At 38.2% G+C, this 20,827-nt stretch overlaps 1 protein-coding gene across 1 annotated transcript in view; it reads left to right on the plus strand.

Moving 5' to 3' along the window:
* The window catches only part of BRD10 (bromodomain containing 10), a gene marked incomplete at its 3' end in the record, with an annotated part of 55,650 nt that extends 35,779 nt beyond the window's left edge, over positions 1-19,871 (plus strand). The window contains exons 6-8 of the mRNA XM_080362089.1: positions 9,041-9,156; positions 13,836-14,023; positions 16,243-19,871. Coding sequence (XP_080218215.1) covers positions 9,041-9,156; positions 13,836-14,023; positions 16,243-19,871 — 3,933 coding nt within the window. The remainder of the gene's footprint in view (positions 1-9,040; positions 9,157-13,835; positions 14,024-16,242) is intronic.
* Between the last annotated feature and the right edge of the window lie 956 nt (positions 19,872-20,827).

A 20,827-nucleotide genomic window follows, 5' to 3' on the forward strand; every position in this document is an offset into this window, starting at 1 on the left:
TTATTTGGGTGCCTGACTGGAAATCAGAAAGTAGTCAGTGCAGAAAGGGGACTTGAAGGACTTGAGTCTAATGTTCTGTGCATTGTGCAGTGAAAGGATGGAGGGTGGCTCCGTCAGGATGTCTAAGCTAGAATGTGTTGTAGCTTTGGTATGTTCCTTAGGACATGTGAAGTGACATCCTTTCACTTTAAAGCAGTATGTCTAAAAAGTAAACATGGAATTAATAGAAAAACCCCACAGAATTTACAGGAACAATAGTTAGTTTCTAGTAACAGTTGTGTTTTGTTGTTGATACTGACATAGAGAAGATGTGTGGGAAGTTACTAGCAGTAAGAAGACAATTATAAATCTGAATAGAATGTATTGGCTAAAATTTCTTTTGTATTGCATTTTTTCCTCCTGTTTGCTGAAAATTTAGGCTATATATATAAGCATGCCGGTTCAGTTGAGTGTGAGCTCTTAGAAATTTGCTGTAACTAGAAAATAGATCATGACATGCCTGATTCCAATTGAAAATCTACTTTTAGCAGTGTTGATGAAAAAATAATTTTGACAAATATGGCAGTGAAGTGTTTTGACAATATATTTAGGATAACATAAAGGCTTCTGTCTAATATATAAAATATCTTTTATAAGAAGGGATGGTAAAGTAGCACCTTCTATCCTGATCAGTATGCAAGATAACCAACTATCAATTCCTGACATTTTGGATCCCCTTTTTCCCTGTTGTCTTCTGTGTCAGATAAAATCAGGGGGAGTTGCAAAGTGAATGGAAATCTCTTTACTCCCTTTCAGATAATCGCCTTTTCATGTGATTTAGAGTCATTAGGGTTTTGTGTGAGACTATTAAGCTATTCTGTGGGTCAGTTTTGTGTATTTAGCTGTTGAATATCACAGCAGAACTTGATTTTATTTTTTTTTTAATACTTTCTTACCATTGTGTACTATGAAACTGACAGGACTGCAGATACTTGTATCAAATAGTGAACTCTGGGCTTTTCACCTATGTAATTTTTTCAAGCTGACTTTCTAGTAATCATGTTTATTGTAAAATTAACTGGTTTTTGACAAGGACGGTCAATTCTAGACCTTGTCCTGATTATGCTTATAGGTTGTTTTGGAGAGAATATAAATATTGGAAGATTTCTTGTTTAGTGAAACGTAGGAGTTAATTTTGGTAGCACCATTGGATTTGAATATTCCCTGCAAGTGTGATTGCTAAGTGCATGGCTGTCTGGGCAGTGAGAAGGGAGCTTGGAGCCCTGGATTCCCACAGTGAAGTTGACAAGGTTAAAATGGAAAAGGGCAATACCTTCCTGAGGGGGAAACCAAACTGTCCCTCCAGGTAGAAAAAGCTAGACAAAGCTGAGGGGAAAGAGAATTACTTAGGCAATGACACCAGCCAATTTCATGACTAATTACAGTTTGGAGAAAATGCATTGGAGGATTTATTTTTTTGCAGAGGTCTGTAACACACTGATGTTCTTCACTTGGTAGTAAAAAAGGTTAAAACCTTCTTTATTAAGGTTTTGGGTTCTTGCATCTTCTAATGTTGTTCCTGAAGGTTTTAATTAGACAGTTGTACTTCCCAAGACAGGTGAATGTCTTTTTCTGTCTTTGCGAGTGGATGTAACTTTTAAGTAGGTGAGTCAGAAGGGCTGAAATCATAGTGAGGTTTTCTGCAGCTCTAAGTACGTACCACCTGCAGAAATCTGTATTTTGGAGTGCACTTGGAAATTCAGAGTTAAAAACCCATGGTTTCAGGTCAGAAATACTTAGAACTTCAGACATAAATTCATTTATAGGATACTGAGGCTATCCAAAGGAATACATTGGGCCAGAATGGAACATAATGTTTTTCTGAATCTGCTTTTTATGAAACTTGCCAAACAGGCTGCTGTTAAATTTGTTCATAGGAAGTGGAAGTATCTAAGAGAAGAGAGAGAGTATTTTCTGGTTGGTTTCTTTATTTATTTTTTTTTTTTTAACTGATTTGCTACACTTTGGTTAAAAATAAATTTTAATATATGGCAAAATTAAAGCAAAATGGCTCCCTTACTAAATAAAAGTTTATAAAATATTTCTTCTATGTACAGTAAAGAAATGGGAAAAGTTTGAAAAGCTTGGTAGTGAAATGGTGTTTAGACAAGACTGTACAAGGAATTCCCAAGAGTGCTCAGCAGAAATTCATGTAAACATCAAAACCAGATTAGGGGTCTAATATTTTAGTGAATCAGACTTCAACTTTACAAACAATAAAATGGAAAAACTTGTTGTGTCTTCTTATTTGGGTCCTGTGGAATCTTAATTATTACTGGATTAAAACTTCATATTTTAGCAGGAGGTTGACTTCCTTCTCCCCATTCCTGTCTCTTCTTCTCATGGCCTCTTTCCCTCCATCTCTAGTGAAATATGTACCATGCTTAAGACTTTTGCATCTAAGAAGTTTTCAGTTATACTTGTGTTTATTTGTATGGTTCTATTTACATGAATGTACATGCAAACAAATAATCTTGTAGCCCAAGAAATCTGTGTTTGCAAACACATTTTCAGGTTCAGTCTGCAGATTAAGAGATCCGTATTCCAATAAATATTCGGGATAATGGAATTTTAATAGACTTGCTTGAAGTCTTTCAGCTGAAACATTTTATTTTTATTTTAGCTAATGCATCGTTGTCTGTAATGTATCTAACTTATTCTCTGCTTCCATTCTTTGTCCCCAAAACTTTATTTGTGCTTTAGTCACTTCCAGGTTCTTCTCTGGCTTGCCTACAGCTTTTAAAAACGCTGATATGAGCACAAAATGTAAAATTTTGAGTCTGAAATTTATGTATTTATATCCATGCAGTTTCCTGTGCTTCTGTGGAGAGGTTGAGCTGTGGAACTTTTGGAAATCCAACCAGCTATTTAGTTGTCAGCCAGTTATTTACTTCTATATTATGAATGAATAAAGCCAGTTTTAGGCTCTAAATTTTGAAATCTTCTCGACAATAATTACTTTTTCTTCTCTGATATTTCTGTCTTCTGCTTATCTTACTAATTTTAAATATTTTTGTCCCAGCCTACTAGTTTTCCTTAGCTCCTCCACTATCTCTTTTTTCGTCTAATTTTTTCACAACTGTTTTCTCTTAGCTTCCCATTATTTTTCATGCCTTATCTTGTGTGCCCAGGCCTCCCAATAAAAGTTTGCTCAAAAGCTTTCCTTAAGCCACTTTGATCATGTACCTTTCTACAGTTCCAAATGTGAAGGTGTGGAATCTGCATCAAAGATATGAATGTGTACTCAGACACTTAATCTGAAACATTTTTGTTATAGAGACATTGCTGTATATTCACAGTGCTTTGGATTTTGGTCAGTTAGTATATTATTGTAAACAAATAATTCAAGGCATTCCTGTCAGCACACATTTATAAAATAAACAACTGATTTAATGGCGTTCAACTGAAGAATAGAGAAATGCTTGTATATCCAGAGTTAAGAAGATGCAAAATTCAGTTATGTATCTTACTTAACTCCCTTTCATATAATACCTTAAAAGACATAGCTTTTTTGTGAACGATTCAAGATAATGTATACACCTAGTTTCTTCATGAGTTACAGAAATGTGAGTTAGTTAATGTCTTGAAATTCTTCTAATGAAGAGTAAAGGGTGAGAGTTCAGTGCTAGGCAACTTCACTGCTCTGAGTTAGGTTCTTAAAGATAGTGAGATCATGCTGATAATAAACTTTCCTCACTGTATTTTTGTGGTGTACATCTTTAAAATAAATGCATTAGATTAATCATTGCAATGATGATCATGTAGTGATTTTGCCTAAAGAAAATTATAACTTCTGGACAATTGTATGAATCAACAGTCATGTCATAGTGATGAACTAAATAATGAGATAAAGACACTTTTGATAACAAGGTGTTTATTGCTTTTTTTTTTTTTTTTACTTCATTTTTTTTTGCTACATTTCATAAGAGTATGAGGTAACGTTTTAGGATGAAGTTTGGTGTGATCCGTTATCTAGGTCATGGAAACGAAAGCTGAAGTATTTTTAATTAAAAAAAATAATAAATCTCTTCATTAGTTACTGGTAAATACCCAAAGATGAAATTGATTAAAACATGTCATGAGTGAATTTGGTTTATAATTTAGTACAAGTCATTCTTCCTGACTATATTTGGCCCTAGTCTTCAAGTAACATCAGAGGTTAGCTGTTGATAGATATTTATAATATTCAGAATGATATTGCTGAAGGTAAAATATAAGTTACTGACTTTCAGGAACTCCTATTGTAGAAGGTAACTCTAAGCATTTTCAAAATGTAAACACTTTCAGTTAAAGATGAGTTTGTATAGTTCAAATACATAATCTCATCATGCATTCTTATTCAGTCAAAACCGCCATTGACTTCAAGTGCCTGAAATTCTAGTATTTGGCCCATATATCAGTTAATAAGAACATTCAATATCAATCCATATCTGAATTGAAAAAGTTATTGATCTCTCTTCTTTAGGTATCTGATGTCCAAAGCAGCTGCAGATCACCAACTCCCTCTCTGTGTGACATCACTAGAAAACGCTAGACTGGTGATGTCACACATACCACAGAACCCCGCTGCAGAATGGAGCAGGCCTATTAAGGGTAAGGTAAGTTTTCTTCCTCCACCACCACCTCTTTTCAACAATATTGCATGGTTTTATAAGATTTCTGATTTTCTTTATTTTATGTCCCTGAGATATAAAGTAAAGATTAAAGAAAATCTTATAAAACTGCATAATATTGTGGTTGTGTGTGTGTGTTTATTAAAAAACAAAACAAAACACAACAAAAAACCTCCCTATAAAGTTCAGTCCTTACCCCATATATCCATATCCTGGCTCCAGTCTGCTTTGGGGTTCCATGATGAGTATGCAAGAATAGTGTATGCTGGGGCATCACGGAGAGTGGAGTCAGCATTTCCTGGCTGCTCTGGATGTCAGAAACCTTGTTTTAAAAGGTAAGTTTTCAGCTGAGAATGTGTTGAATGTCTCTCTGTGTTTGTATAGAAACATTCAGCACAGGTTGTTTTTATTGTGTTTGCATTTTTAAAATTTACTTGTAACTTAACACAGCAGAACATCACATTTTATATTTATTCTCTGTCTCGGCCTCTCCTCTCCCCTCTCCCCTCTCCCCTCTCCTCTCTCCCCTCTCCCCCCTCCCCTCTCCCCCCTCCTCTCTCCTCTCTCCCCTCAGCAAATACCTTACATTGTATTTCCAGAAGAAAATAGCATTTTCTTTGTGACTACCTCAAACAAGACGATAACTCGAAGTCAGATCGAAGATATAGAAACAATGGTACTGGGAATGTGAATTACAGACCATGTAAGAACATAACTCAGTGCACACCCAAGTTAGCTACTGGATATCTCTATTTAAATAATTAGTTAGGAATGCAGGCTCTTATTAAACTTAGAATTAGCTCAAGTAAGTTGGGAAACAGTTTCTTCACACATCTATTAAGAGCAAGCTCTTCAGTGATAAAGGCTGGTTTTACCTTTAAAGTACTGTGTCAGGTTGATGTAGTTGGGTAATTTTAGTTTGTACCTATTGATACAATCCTATAGGACTTCAGGAACATCAGAAGGCAGTGCATCTAGATCTCCATTTCTACAGACCCCTTGTTGACAAGAGGGCTGAACTGTGGGTCTGTAATAGCTATTTCTTTGTACTAACCCTGCTGTTCCACTAAACACACTTCGTGGAATTGCCTGAACAGCTATATTTTGATTGATTGGAACAGTCATGGCTACTTTGCTCCAGTCAGTTCCTTCTGTGCAATTAGATGTTGCATTCTATGTATTGGTTAATCCCATAACTTCATCTTTCATTGTAAGGAGTCCTGCTGTTACTGTTTGAAAGGGGCATTTGAATGTCACCCCACCTTCAAACAGGACTGTTGTCTGTGCTACATTAAGTCATCTATGACCTGACTAGCCAAATTCTTAAAATAAGAAGAAAAGAACAGAGATTCAACAGCTTCTCTGCACAATGTGTTCTAATGCTGTATGCTTCTAATGAAAATATACCTTCAAATGTCCAGCTTGAACCTCCTAAGCTTCAGTTTGTAGCTATACTCCTGTGTTGTATTATTTGGTAATATTGAGAAGTGCTTGCAACACAGACGTTTGTAAAGGCAAGTTTGTGTTCTGTAGAAATTAGTAGGCAGCTATGTAATGCTGAAGTGGGCAGTTAAGTCATAGCTTTATCAATTACAGCTTTGTACTTTTTCTTTTTTTCCTGGAAAAAAGACAAGACTGTGTTAGAGAATGAAATTGCATAGGAAAGGTGATACTAGATTTTGTAGTGATGTGTCTTCAGGTTATTGACATTTTTCTTACATGTCTTCCTTTTTCATATTATAATATTTAAAGAATAATAGCAGATCATTTTTGTCACATCCTGCTTTGCAGAAACCTTATGTGTTTGCACAGCAAACCAACTTAACCACAATAATTTAAAACAAGGAATTTTTTTTTTTTTCTGGTCTTTTTTGGCCTATATTTGCTCTGTGTCCTGACTGTTTCTGAAGAAAGAAAATTCTTCTCATGGCTTAAATTTGTGTGTGTTGCCAGTAGCAGGTTTATTGTCAACTTATAAAGCCCAGTAAGAAAAATTGTATTTTGGATACAGGAAAATAATTAGATTACAATTTTAAAAATTAGGTTTCTGTATATTTGCATTTAAATTATTTGGAAGCAAACATGGAGTTTTTCAGATATTACATCCAGAGGACACTATTTTTGTTAAAAAAAAGCTCTAGAATTCGGCGGAGGACAGGGTTGGTTGTTCATTTTTTTAAGCAAGGAAAAAGGTGACCTATATTTGTCCTTTGAAGTGTTGATGAAGGCAGCAGTGTCTTGAAATCTGCTCTTGACTAAGTTTTCTACTTGTGTCTGCGGCTCAATGCATGATACAGTTATCACTTCAAAGTTTACTCAGTGGTCAGCTGAAATTTATCTGGTTTATAAATACTCTTTTTTTTTTCTACTTAAGCCAAGATTTCTGTCTTATCTAAAGATAAGTGAGTCTCAGAAATTAATAATTACTTTTTGCTTTTACTCTGTGGTAATTTTTCATATATTTTAAATACTATGTTTTTACACATCCCATACTTAGCTATTTCAAATGCACATACAGCATTTCTAGATCCTGATAGCAGTGGCATTGTTTATTTTTGCCATTTTGATTTTTATTTTGATACAATCCACTAATACTGTGTAGTGTATAAATTTATCCTTTTAAAACTGTCTGTGAAATGTTTTGTATATCTTACAAGGAAGATAAATCTGTGCACATAATACTATTTCATATGTTAGCAATTAATTCTGTTGACTGCTAACATTAGAAGATTATACCATATACCTTGAAAGGCTACAGTATATCCAAGGGCTGTTTTCTGTTGCAGTGCTCAGGGGCAGATTTTATGCTGAGATGCATTACATGTGCAAATATGACTGGTCACAAATGGATGAAATCAGAATACAGCTTGCTGGCTTGTCTGTGTGCTCAACTCTAACCAGTACGTAGTAACATGGCGTAATATCATACTTAAAATCTTCACTTTTGTAATTTTAGTTGAAGAACGAAGAAGTAGGTATTCATTTTGTTATACAACATGTAGATGATTATCCATAAAAAATAGATACCTGGTCTTCAAACAAGCATTCAGCCTGACCGGTCTTGCTGTACATTGGAGAGATATGCTGAAATGTGTAGAAAGGAATTATTCCAAAGTCCATTATTCTAGATTGCTGAAAAGCATCTCTGTTAAGCTTTATCCAGCTTTTCATGCCCTGCATTTCTAGGTGCGCTGGACCACAGGAAACTGTGAAGGATATGAGCTCTATCAAAAGCTAAAGATGTATCTGAAATAGATAAGTTCCCAGGTCTTGCTTCTTTTTCTTGCAGAATAATATTCTCTTTACTGTCTTACATCCTCTCTGACAAGTTGAGTCATAAAATCCTTATGTAAAATGCACAGAAATAGTAGAGTAGCAGAAATTCTGGAGTATACCTCACCTCTTTTTGTAGCTGTTACATATATATGCATTGTTCAGTCTTTTATGTAACAAACTGGAGAATAAAGATTTGGGAAGAAAAACTTATAAGCGGTATATAGGAGTGTTAAGAGATGTTCTGCAGCATTATGGCCACCATGGGCTTTTTTTTCAGTATTGCATGCTGCCTTTTTAAATGAGTAACAAGAAAAATTTGCTGTATATATGTATGTATACATGCTAATTGTATGTTCCCAATATCTTTTACCCTCATTTAGCCTTTCTAGATTTATTAAAACATGAATTCTTCATGGAATTTCATCTAATTACATGTATCGGTTTGGAAAAGAAAACTGGTTTTAATTATACATTCGAGTTAAAAGCGTAAAGTGTTTATGTTGGAAAACTGCTCTCTGCTGCACAGTCTTACTTCACAAATGACTAGTTTGCAAAACTTTTCTTTTAAAAAAGCTTTATCTAGAACTTTGAAAAAAATACAAAAATGTAATACAAAAACTGTGGGTTTTATCCCTGAAAATTGTAGTAAATTTTTTTTGCAAATAATATAAATTATGTCACTTATGTTAAATAAGATGATGGTAAGATTTTCTGTTGAAATTTTATCTCTAACAATTAAAAGTGTACAAACATGGTTGGTTTCCCTGACCCAAATGGATTACTGCCTATGTTACCCATGTAAGTAATTTAAAATACATGGTGTGTTTGTAGGATTCTGCTTTGATTTTCAGTTTGACTGGAAAAGTTAACATCCTTGCAGTATTGCTTTTTTAACTAGGACATTATCTCTCTGTATTATAAAAACAATAATAGAAATACTAATGTCTTACATAGCTTAAGGGTATATGTAACTGTAAAACTTACTAATATTTTCTTCCAGTTATTTTTTCCTCCTGTGCTGTATTAGAGTACCTGGATTATTGTAGTATTAATACGGTATAACAGGATTCAGGTCTAATGCAATGATAAATGAATGGTATTTATGTTTGCAGGGAAGATGGTACCACCGGAAGCAAGCAGTAAAGGAATTGCATGGTACGTTGGTACGACTACTTAATGAACTGTTACCATGGGAACCAAAACTAATGAAAGCATTTCAAAGAAACAGGTATGGAAGACACAACAAAATTCACACTTTAAAAAACAAATGAATAAGTCAGCTTCTCAATGAAATGAAAATATCTGGAGGAGATGAGTGAGGCACTGGAAGTGCTTTATATCAAAGAATAATTTCATGTTCCAGACTTACTGTATCTAAATAAATTTGAGTTTATCCCCTAATGTTTTTTTCCTCTAAAATGCTCAAGAATCTTTAAGCATGCCTATCAATAGTTGTATCACAATCCAGCTGGGATTTGTATTGTTGTTTATTTGGTTAAACAGTGCTGAAAACCTCTATGTAGAAAACTAGACCAGGGCTTCTTAGAATACTTTGTCAGACTACTTACTGTATAAAGTTACCTAAACTAGTTGTTCCTGAATTCTCCACAAAGCAATTCTTAAAACATTGTTTTGAGGTCTTTGTAACCCCATAAATTTGAAATGCACCTGAAATTAAATGTGTCAGAGAAATATCAGTGAAGCTGTGACTGATTTAAATCTAGTAAAAGCAAGCGTTAGCAGCAGTGGAGATGGTACCCAGACTATAAATCCTGGAGAGAATGGATATTGACTTGGTATCATCGTTGTGTCTTGAAGCTTCCCATGGTTGTGTTAGCCATATAGCTGTTGCTATAATCATACCTTAGTTTTGCCACATAGACATTTAAAAAGGAAGTGATGATTAAGAGCTTGAACTCTATGTCAAATGATAGAAAAAGGCAGCTGCTTTAATGCTGAGTGTGAAGGAAGCAACTTAGACAGTTATGTAGTGCAGAACTAATTCTGAAAAGTCCAAAAGATTTTATGTTTAAAAAAAAATTGCCATAGCACCAAAGACAGTATACAAGTAGAATTACTAAGAGTTGGTTCCCCAGTATTAGGTTGGTGCAAAAAGAATTGTGGGTTTTGCATTGTTGAAATTTGCCATTTGATATTGGAATACATTCTTACATAAATGTGGTTGTATTATACATCATTTTAATGCACTTCTCTCACTTCATGGTTTTTTTTTGCTACTGACTTATTACTTGCTGTTTATTTTATATTTATTTTAGATTATGGAAATGATGTTAGACAAAAAGCAAATTTGAGTGATTTTTCTCATTTGAGTTCAAAAGGGGTTGTAAAGCAACAGAGACAACTTCTAACATCAACAACGCATTTGGCCCAGGAACCGCTAATGAGTGTACAGAGCAGTGGTGGGTCAAGAAGTTTCACGAAAGAGACGAGAACCTTGAAGATGAGGAGCATAGTGGCCGGCCACCAGAAGTTGACCAACTGAGAGCAATCATCGAAGCTGATCCTCTGACAAATACACAAGAAGTTGCCAAAGAACACAATGTTGACCATTCTATGCAAATAGCATTTGAAGCAAACTGGAAAGGTGAAAAAGCTCAGTGAGTGGGTGCCTCGTGACCTGACTGAAAATCCAAAAAATAATTGTTTTGAAGTGTCATCTTCTCTTATTCTGTGCAACAACAACAAAATATTTCTCAATCGGATTGTGACATGCAGTGAAAACTGGATTTTGTACGACAGCCAGCAATGACCAGCTCAGTGGCTGGACCAGCAAGAACCTCCAAAGCACTTCTCAAAGCCAAACTTGCACCCAGAAAAGGTCATGGTCACTGTTTGATGGTCTGCTGCTGGTCTGACCCACTACAGCTTTCTGAATCCCAGCACAACCATTCCATCCAAGAAGCATGCTCAGCAAATCGATGAAATGCACTGAAATCTGCAACACCTGCAGCTGGCATTGGGCAGCAGAAGGGGCCCAGTTCTCCACAACACCCGACCACACGTCACACGACCAACCCTTCAAAAGTTGAATGAATTGGGCTACAGAGTTTTGCCTCATCTGCCATGTTCACCTGACTTCTTAACAACCAACTACTGCTTCTTCAAGCATCTCGACAACTTTTTGCAGGGAAAACGCTTCCACAACCAGCACTGAATCCCAAAGCATGGATTTTTATGCTACAGGACTAAACAACCTTATTTCCTCTTGTCAAAAATATGTTGATTGTAATGGTTCCTATTGTGACTAATAAAGATGTGTTGGAGCCTAGTTATAGTGATTTAAAATTCACCATCCAAAACTGCAATTACTTTTGCACCAACCTAATAGCTCATTTTATGGATATCATAAATGAATTAAAATCCTTATTTGGAAATTTAGGATGTTGTTGAGCATTTTGCTTTAAATAATGGTCCAGAGTACAAGTTTTCCTTTTTTTTTTCCTTTTCCTTTCTATTCAAGTTTCTGTTTATTTTCCTTAACTGTTCATTTCTTCCCATCTGTAGCAATTCAGACTCCCTTTGAAAATGTGGCAGATGGTCATACTATTAGAAGGGATTTAAGTTTCCAGTATATGGGGTGCCCAATATGAGTAAATTTTAGCCTGGAATTAAGTGGCTGAGGTCTTGCATGTACACATGCTTGTAGCTAGTGAAGCATGCACTTAGAATGGAGGTTAATTTCTGACACTAACTTAACTCATATTTCTCAGGATGTATGTTTTAGGCTGAAGCCTAGTTTATTCAGCAATGCCAGCCTAGCTATTTCCATGACATAACTGTTTGGACAGACCGATAGTAAACTAGGGAACAGGTCCAGCTGAAAAACAACCTGTACGAATCGTGCAGAGGTGGGGGCTAGATCAATGTATTGGTCTGGTTCGTTATGCAGCAGTTAGGCAGCTATAAAGCACCAATGACAGTGGTGAAGAAAGGTGTCATGTGAAAGGGAATAAGCAACTGAGTAAAGATGGCTTGTGCTGGTATAAACAGCAGCACCATCACAAGTCTAGCTGCAGTTGCAGTATCCATGGTGTATCTCAGCCAGCTACTAACATCTCCAAATTGAATGACAGTGTTGGCCTTCTAGGTTGTCAAGGACAACCTGCTTTCTGCCCCTTCTTTCTGTGCAAGACCTCAGTATGCAATAAGAGTTTGGAGTTTTCCTTCATTTTTTGTTGTCATTAATTAGTGGGAGCACTCTTTCTAATAAAAATCCTTTTTTTTCTCCCCTGTAGTATTTTCAAAATTATGGCAGAGTATAATTTTGAATGATGTTTGAATAGCAGCAAGGTTGAAAAGGAAAGGTTACTTGCGCCTAGTGATCACATTTGTTCACTGACCCCACAGGAGAAGTTCCTCAAAAGAAAAATGAAATTCCCATCCAGAAGCTTTAGTAAAGTAGTGGTTCCCTAGTGTCCTTCTATGGTTCCCTAGCATCTTTCTATAGTTTTTAGACACCTAGATGTCAAGCTCAAAAGCTGAATGACAGAGTTGAAGTATCATCCACACATTATCATACAGACTTCAAGCTTGTCTTCTCTCACTGAGTGTCAAAATTGTGATTAAGCTGTTTTGTCTTACTGACCCAGACCAGCCTCACCTGGATCTCCATCCACATCACCTTGCCATGGGCCCAGGTTCCCCATTTCAGGTCATTCTACAGCTTTAAGTCTCTGCTGTAGGAATACCAATTTACAGCTCAACTACAGCAGTTACCGTGCCTGGCCATGGGTCCTGCTGTTTTGGACCGACTCTTAGACTGACTTTGGATCTACATCTTCACTGTGGACCTGCCCAGAAGTCACTTAACTGGGTTCTGACCCTGGCAGCCATCACTGGACCTGATCCTGATCTGGAGCTGTGAATTGACTTCCCAGCTTGACCTCAGACCTACCTCAGCACCAGGAGCTTGCGTGTTCATCTGGGCTCTTGGTTGAACCTAGCTACCAGGCCTAGGCCTGGCCTATTCGTTCATTCAGGGTGATGGGACGAGGGTCCTGGCTGGTGAGACTCATGCCGTGCCAGCTGTGTCATCGTGCCTGGCTTCTCCCTTTCTATCCTAGGGAGCAGCTGGCCATTTCTGCACTCAGTGCAAACAACTGTTATTTTAATGCATAAGAACAGGTATATTTAAGATCTTTTTCTTACTGTCATAAGGGTTAGATCCAGACTAGAGCCTAGATTCTGTTCCACACAAGGTGCTGATTGCTGTAATCCATTTACCCATTTGGTAAATAATCTTCCTGGATATTGTGTTGATTACCACCACCTGAATCCTGTAGTTTCCTGTATTTGTATACTAAAATACCCCCTAGATTTCATCTAAATAATGGTGTAGAAGAAGGGACAATGGAAACATGTAGCAATTAAGGACCATTAACTGCTCTAAAGTGGATGTGTTTCTGAAGGATGTTCAGATGAGTAAGGCAGCAATGTATTTCCATCATATGCAATTCCATCTCGGCCAAAAGCATGTTGTATTTTAAAAAAAACAAGATTTACTTCGTTATATAGTTGGGTTTACCTTAAGAGGAAAGAGTAGACTTGCTATAGTTAATACTCAAGTCCAAACAGGTACATTTGTCACAATGCAGGACAAAGGAAGAAACAGAATAGGGATGCAGTAAAATAGTGATGGGCATATTTGACTCATCTTTTTGTCTGTTGTTATTTAGTGGCTTAGAAATCAGGTTTGGTTAGGTAAGGTACATTACCATCACTTCAGACATTCTGGGCTTTGGAGATTTGCAAAGCTACCCTGAAATTTTTTGAAGGGCACTGGCAGTTAATTCTAAACCAACTTTTTACGTGGCAGCAAATACAAATTTTAAAAACTGTTAAAAACAGTGTGAATCTTCAATAAAGTTAGTTTTGTTATTTTTCAAGGTCTAGGTTGAAGAAGGACTATGATGACTTTAAAAGACATCCAGACCATGATAAATTCACCAGGGAATTGTGGAGTAATGATGAAAGTGAAGTTGATTCTGGCAAAGATTCTTTTGCAGTAGTTTGCAGTAAATCTTTGGAGTCTGCAGAACACGTGGAAGTTCCCAAAAAGGTGCACCCAGACAATGGTAAGCATTTAGTGGAATCTGATAGCTTGAATTTAATTCAGGAGCTAAATGAAGTTGATTCAGGAGCTGAATATTTCCATGTGAGCTTGTATCCTATTTTTTACCTTAACTACTACTGTGATAATTGAAGTAGCTTTTGATGCATGTCTGATGGATGTAGTCTAGAAGGGGCCAGACATGACCAAGATGAAAATTCTAACTAATGCAAGTTTTTACCATTTTTATGCTTAACTATTTCTGTGTTAAGATAATAGACCCCTTAGTAATTTATGATGGGCTCACCTTTGCTGGCTGTTGGATGCCAATCCAGTCACTCTGTCATTTCCTCTCCTTAACAGTGCAGGGAGAGAAAATAAGATGGGAAAGGTTATGGGTAGAGATACAGACAGGGAGACCACTGCTGATTACTGTCACAGGCAAAACAAACTCACTTGAGGAAAACTAATTTTATTTATTGCCAATTAAAAATAGAGTGGGATGGTGAGAAACAAAGACAAAAACTGAAATACTTTCTCCTTCATCTCCACCTTCTTCCCAGGCTCAACTTCATTTTTAATTCTCCTACCTCCTCCCCTGTCAAGTGGCAGAGGGGGGATAGGAGCTGGGGACTAGGGTCAGTTCATAAGACTTATTCTCTGCAGCTCCTTCCTCACACTTTTGCCCTGCTCCAGTGTAGGGCCCCTCCCATGGGATACAATCCTTTACAAACTGCTCCAGCATGGGTCCTCTTCATAGGCTTGAGTCCTTTAGGGTCAGACTGCTCTAGTAGGGGTCTTACGTAAGTCACAGTTGCTGTCGGGAGCCTGCTCCAGTGTGGGCTCTCCATGGCTGCAGCTTCATTCAGGGCATATTCACCTCTTGTGGCATGGGGTCTGCAGGCTGCAGTGTAGACACCTGCTCCAGCATGACCCTCCATGGGACAGGATCAGTCTGTTTCACCGTGGTCATGGACCCCTTACAGATTGCAGGGAAATCCATTGCAGTGCCTGGAGCTCCTCCTTCACTGACCTTGGGGTCTACAGGGTTGTTTCTCCTACATTTCTTCCTTACTCCTCTCTATCAAACTCTTCTGAGCAGCATTTTCCATAAGGCATCACCAGCTTGGCTTACAGACTTAGCCTTGTCCTGTGATGGGTCTCCTTTGGAGCCATTTGTGTCTGGCACAGGGCAGCTCCTAGTGTCTCCTCACAGAGGGCCCCCTCCAGCCCTGTGGTGCCAAAACCTTGCCAGAACCTCAATGCCGCTCTGTCCACCTGGCATCCCTGCCTCTATCCTGGGCCTCCGTATCCACTTCACGTGGCCCCTGCTTGCTGGCAGGTCCAGCTTAACGCTCACTGTGAAACATACAGCACTCACACACTCATCCTGTAAGGCACCCTGCACTCACAAGTCTGCCTGGATACCAGCATGAACCCTCTGCCTGCCTGAAACATCAGACCAGGCCCCCCTGTTCACCAACTAGTCTTGAAATTTGCAGTGAATACAAAGGCACTACCCTTGTGCTCATTGAGTTTGGGGAAGACATAGACATTCACACCCCAGCAGCCAGCTCCAGGCACACAGACTGTAAGCTCCTGCTCTGTCCTTGCAGCTCCCCCTTCCCCTGCACATCCCTTCATGGACTTACATAACTTTACCGATTTCCCTAACCCCTCCCAGCCCAGTGTCTAGGACCTCCCCTGGTTTACATTCATATTAGTTGCAAAGGCCAGGTTGATCTTCCTGGAAGGGGCCACTGCAGTTTCCTGATAGCCCATCAATTGGTGTGATTGATGAGGTTGTTTCTTGTAACTATCTCCATGTTTGTTTTGTTAGATTTGTGTCTGTATATTTTTTTCCTGGTTTCTCCCTTTTTCCCTCAGTTTCCCAATTAAGCAGGTTCTTGATGAGATAACATTGCTGGAATAAACTTTCTCAGAGTCTCACATGTCCTCATCAATTAGTGTGAATCACCAGGTCTGGTTTTCCTCACTGTCTCCTGTGCTGGTCAGATTTGTGCCCCTATATATTCTTGTTCATGACTTCCTCCTTTCCTTGTCCTCTTTTTGCATTGAAAAAGTCCTTGACCAGATGTCCTGAAAGAGGCAGACATCCTCCTTCCACATATCCTTACATTTACAAACTATCATTTTACCTTTAGCTAGACATTGCAAAATTTTTATATAGAGGTATTGGTTGCAAACTTCTAAAACACAGTTTCTGTTTTAATATTCTTGCAGATGAAATGCAACTATTGGAGATGAATTTACCTGCAGGAAAAAACAGAATTCTGAAGAAAGAATCAATTTCTAAAGACACACAGAAGACACTGTCCAAATGTATTAAACGACAGTCCAAGCAAACTAGTTGCCTGGATCAAAGCACCAATGAGTTTTCGCCAAGGAAGAAAGCTAAGCTGAGCACCAATGAGGTTGTTGTACAGAGTTCAGAAAGTAGCCTGCAACCAGAGAGTTGTTTGACTGAGCTGAAACAATTTGAAGGGTCAACTCTAGAATCATTTTCCATGACAGATCCTGCAGCATCAGTGTCAAACTTTCTAAAAGGGACCAAACCCATCCAGGCCTTGCTTGCCAAGAATACCGGGAACAAAGTGACCTTAACAAATCAACTGTCACCTCCCCCAAGCATAAATATATCTACTTCTGAAAAGCCAGTTTTATCACCTTTGGAATCATCACTGGTAAAAACAGCATTGCCCTGCCAGACCAATTCAAAGACTCCTTTACAAATTATATACAAAATGACAAATGGCCACTGCATACCAATAGACCTTCACAACAGCTCTGTGAAAATTCAAAAACAACCTGTGATTGACCCTAACACTGGAGAAAAATTCATGCAACAAGTTCTTATTTTACCTAAGAATTTTCTTGTTCAGCAGAAGGAAGGAAAAATTGTGTCCAAGGATATTCAGTCACTACAACAAAAATCATCTGAACTACACTGTACAACTTTACCAGAAATATCAAATGTCAGTGTTTCTTTAACACCTGTTCTGGTAACAGGCCCTGCAAATGCTACTACTCACACACCTAGTACTATTTTTAACAAGAACTTTTCACAAGCAATTGGTCCCATGAACACTACACAACCAGTGCCTGCTGTAACTTCAGCAGGTAGCTTACCAGCATCAACAGTTAAGGCGAACCAAGCTGAAACTGACAAAATCAAGACTACAGTTTCAGCTCCCACCTTCCCTGTGTCTTTGACTTCACCTACTCCTTCCACAGCTAGCCAGTCTTTGGTATCAGCAGCAGCATTAAGTGGGTCTAGGAACACTGCTTCTGCCTGTCATGGTCTTGTATCACAGCAGACAACTGACTCCTTTGAAACCAGGCAAGAGCTGAAGACAGTGTGTATAAGAGAATCACAATCTATTCTGGTCACAACACGAGGTGGAAACACAGGAATCGTTAAAGTGCAAACAAACGCAGACCAGATTTCACCTACTAGTTTATCTTCTGGCTCAGTTTTCACATACACACCTCAACTTCAGGCCTTCCTTGTGCCAAAAACCACAGCATTATCGTGCTCTACTCTTCCATCTGTAGCAACAGCCATATCTGGTCTCCCACATATTGGACAATTGTCTCTTTCTGGATTTGCCTCCTCAACAGCTTCTTCTGTTAACATTCCAGCCTTCCCAGCTAGTTTTACCCAGACAATGGAGAAAAATATAAAATTCGCATTACAGCAGCCTGCTGTTGGAGGCACTTTTGGTCAAGTAATAGAGAATTCCTGCCATGTGTCCTCTCCTTCTTTATCCTCCATTTCATTAGCTAGCAACTTGGTGTCAGCAACTCCAAACAGTCCTGTCAGTGTGACTAGGACTGGACAAAATACTGTTGTAACTCCAACTTCTTTCGTGCAGCAACAAGGTGATACTAAAACTAAACCAAATCTTGTTATACAGTCTGAGTCTAATTCAGCAACAAATGGGGATTTGATCAGTGGTACTCCAGTCCAGAAACTTACATTAGTCACAAATCCACCTATTTTATCACCCTGTGGGTCATCAGGAGTCAGTATTATACCCCCTCCAGCATCAACTGGTGTTAATGCTCAGAAGTTGGTTTTCATTAACACACAAATTGCCAATGGCCCATCGACCACCCATCTAGTTGGAGAGTCATTGCAACATAACCTTCCTTCTCCCCTAAACAAAACCTTTGTTAGTGCCACAGAACAGCCACAGTTGGTTCTGATCCCATCTACAGTAGGAGCACCAATAAGAATAAATTCATCATCAACTATTGCTCAAGTAAAAGATGTGAAAATTGGACTAAATATAGGTCAAACCATTGTAAATACTAAAGGCAGTGCACAGCAGGCTCCTCCAGTTAATATACTGCACTCTGCCATTTCTAAGGGAGAAGACAAGAAGACCATGGGCTTGGTGCTGTCTTTGACAAGTTCTAGTCCTTTGGTTCCTGTTCCAAGTTTTGCGAGTCAAAGGGTTGTGTCAGTTAGTGAATCTGTATGTCTTGCAGCAAAAGCTGAAAACGTCTTTACAGTAACAACAGCAAATGCGTGTGTAGAATCTGTTTCAGTAACATCAAGTGGGACTTCTGGGACACGCCCCAGTGTTTTGATTGGTGGAAATGATCTCTCAAGAATAAGGCCAGTTCTGGGTAATCGACTGTGTACATCAAATATTGGAAGTACTGTGGGCATATCAACTGTGAAAACAGGGCATCTTGCTTCATCTGTGCTGATTTCAACAACACAGCCAACAGTATCTCCTCAAAACTTAGCCTCTGCTTTGCAATTTCCAGTCATTAGCTTGCCTGGATCTGTAGCCACCTCGCACCAAGTGTTACATACAGTTCCTCAGTTGACAGCAGTTCCAGCTCCTCCTCCAGTACCAAAAACCCATTTGCCGACACTGCTTCAGTTTCAGTCATCGGGAGGTTCAGCTGCAATGCCAAGTAACGCAGGTATTCACAAACCTCAGAGTGCGTTGCCCCCTCCATCACAAAATACAGGTAAAGTCATTAATTTTCATAGTTTTAATTCCCTGCAATGCCAGCAGGTGGCTCCCAGTACAGATAAAAAGAGTCACACTTACACTTGTGCTTCTACTATTCAGATGTCTGCAGCTTCACCAACTGTAACAAGTAAGGCAGGAGGTCAGTTGAATGAACCTTGCATTCAACAGAAAATAGTCATTAACACCTGTATGCCCTTGGCACCTGGAACTCAGATAATGATTAATGGTACTCGTTTTGTTGTTCCACCACAAGGCCTTGGAGCTGGCAGCCATGTTCTTCTTCTCTCTTGTAATACAAAACAAACTCCTCCTTTAACTATTAACCGTGGTCAAGAGGCTCAAAGTGTACCAATTCCTAATCCAACAACTTCAAAAATCATGCTAGCACCAAGTAATTCATTAAGTTGGCAAATACCAAAACATCCTTTGAAAAGCTCAACAAAAATTGTGAACTCTTTTGGGTCTGCAGATGGTTTACCCATCGTACATGCAACACCCCAGACATTTAGTACTCCAGCTAGCTCATCTACTCCACTGTGTGCAGCGACACCATCTGTGTCTTCAGTGATAGAATCTCCAGTTAATGTTGTAGCTGCATCTTCTGATTCTGCCGTTCATCCTCTGAACTCTCATTTACCAAACAACACTTCAGTGACACACTTAGACACTTCTATCAAAAAACTGTTGGTCAGTCCAGAGGGAGCCATTTTGAATGCTATCAACACTCCAGCCTCAAAAGTTTCTTCCCTGTCTTCATCACTGCCTCCTGTTGTTGTGTCCACAAGCAGAAATCCTACCACTGTCTTCCCTGCATCTCAGTCATCTTGCCTTGATAAACCTGACGAAGCTGCATCTTGAATTTACTGCAAATGAGCCACTTCGGAGTTTTGGGGCATTCTTCTGACTTTGGAAGTTGTAACTGTTGAATAATTTCTCACGTTGTTTGCAACAGTTGTTTTACTCAAAATGACTTAAGATTACCGTTCTTTCCGGTTTACCTATGGGGATTATGAAGAAGAAAAATATATTTAGTTTGCCAGAGTGATGTTTTCAGAGAGTTCTTCAGTAAAAGGTCAGAAATTACCAATGAGTTCATTAAACGTTTTAGTTTGGAGAAATCTAGCCTTTTGCACATGTTCCATCTTACAGTACGGACTGTTTGCCAGTGTGTTTATGACAGTATATACCACCTTTTTGTCAAATTGAATTGATTTGTTTATGTTAAAAAAAAATGCATTATAGAAATGCAAACTATGGTATAGAATTGTACATATTCATGACTTCCTAACAACCTGTACTAAACTATATGTACAAAGAACAATGCTGTCTTATTTATGTTTTGTTTACATAATGTATAGTTTTTTAAGTATTTTAGTAACTTTGGACCAGTGTACTGTTTAGCAACAATGCAGAAAAATCTGCATATAATAAATCAAGTTGCTGTACTGCTTTGTCTTGGCAATAGTTTAAAAATGTGTGTATCTGTTACACCATGGAGAATACATATCTATACATCTTCCTACTTAATGCAGATGCATCTCAGCTCTACTATATTCCTGTATCTCAGGAATATAGTAGAATGAAATGATTTCATCTCTTCTTGTGGTTTAAGTTTCATGTGATTCGATAGAGTTGGAAGGAAGGCCATCTTCTTCATCTTCTAATACATGGTGAGATAACCCGTACTTCATCCAGTCTTACTAATGTTTGCTTATATTGTCTAAAATCTCCAGTGGTGTGGTAAGGCTAAAAATGGTTTCCCAGATACCAGTCTAAGTCACACTGGTTGCTGTTCCATGTTTGGTTGCTACCAT

The sequence above is a fragment of the Nesoenas mayeri genome, assembly GCF_963082525.1.
Source record: "Nesoenas mayeri genome assembly, chromosome: Z".
In the NCBI taxonomy this organism is placed as follows: domain Eukaryota; kingdom Metazoa; phylum Chordata; class Aves; order Columbiformes; family Columbidae; genus Nesoenas; species Nesoenas mayeri.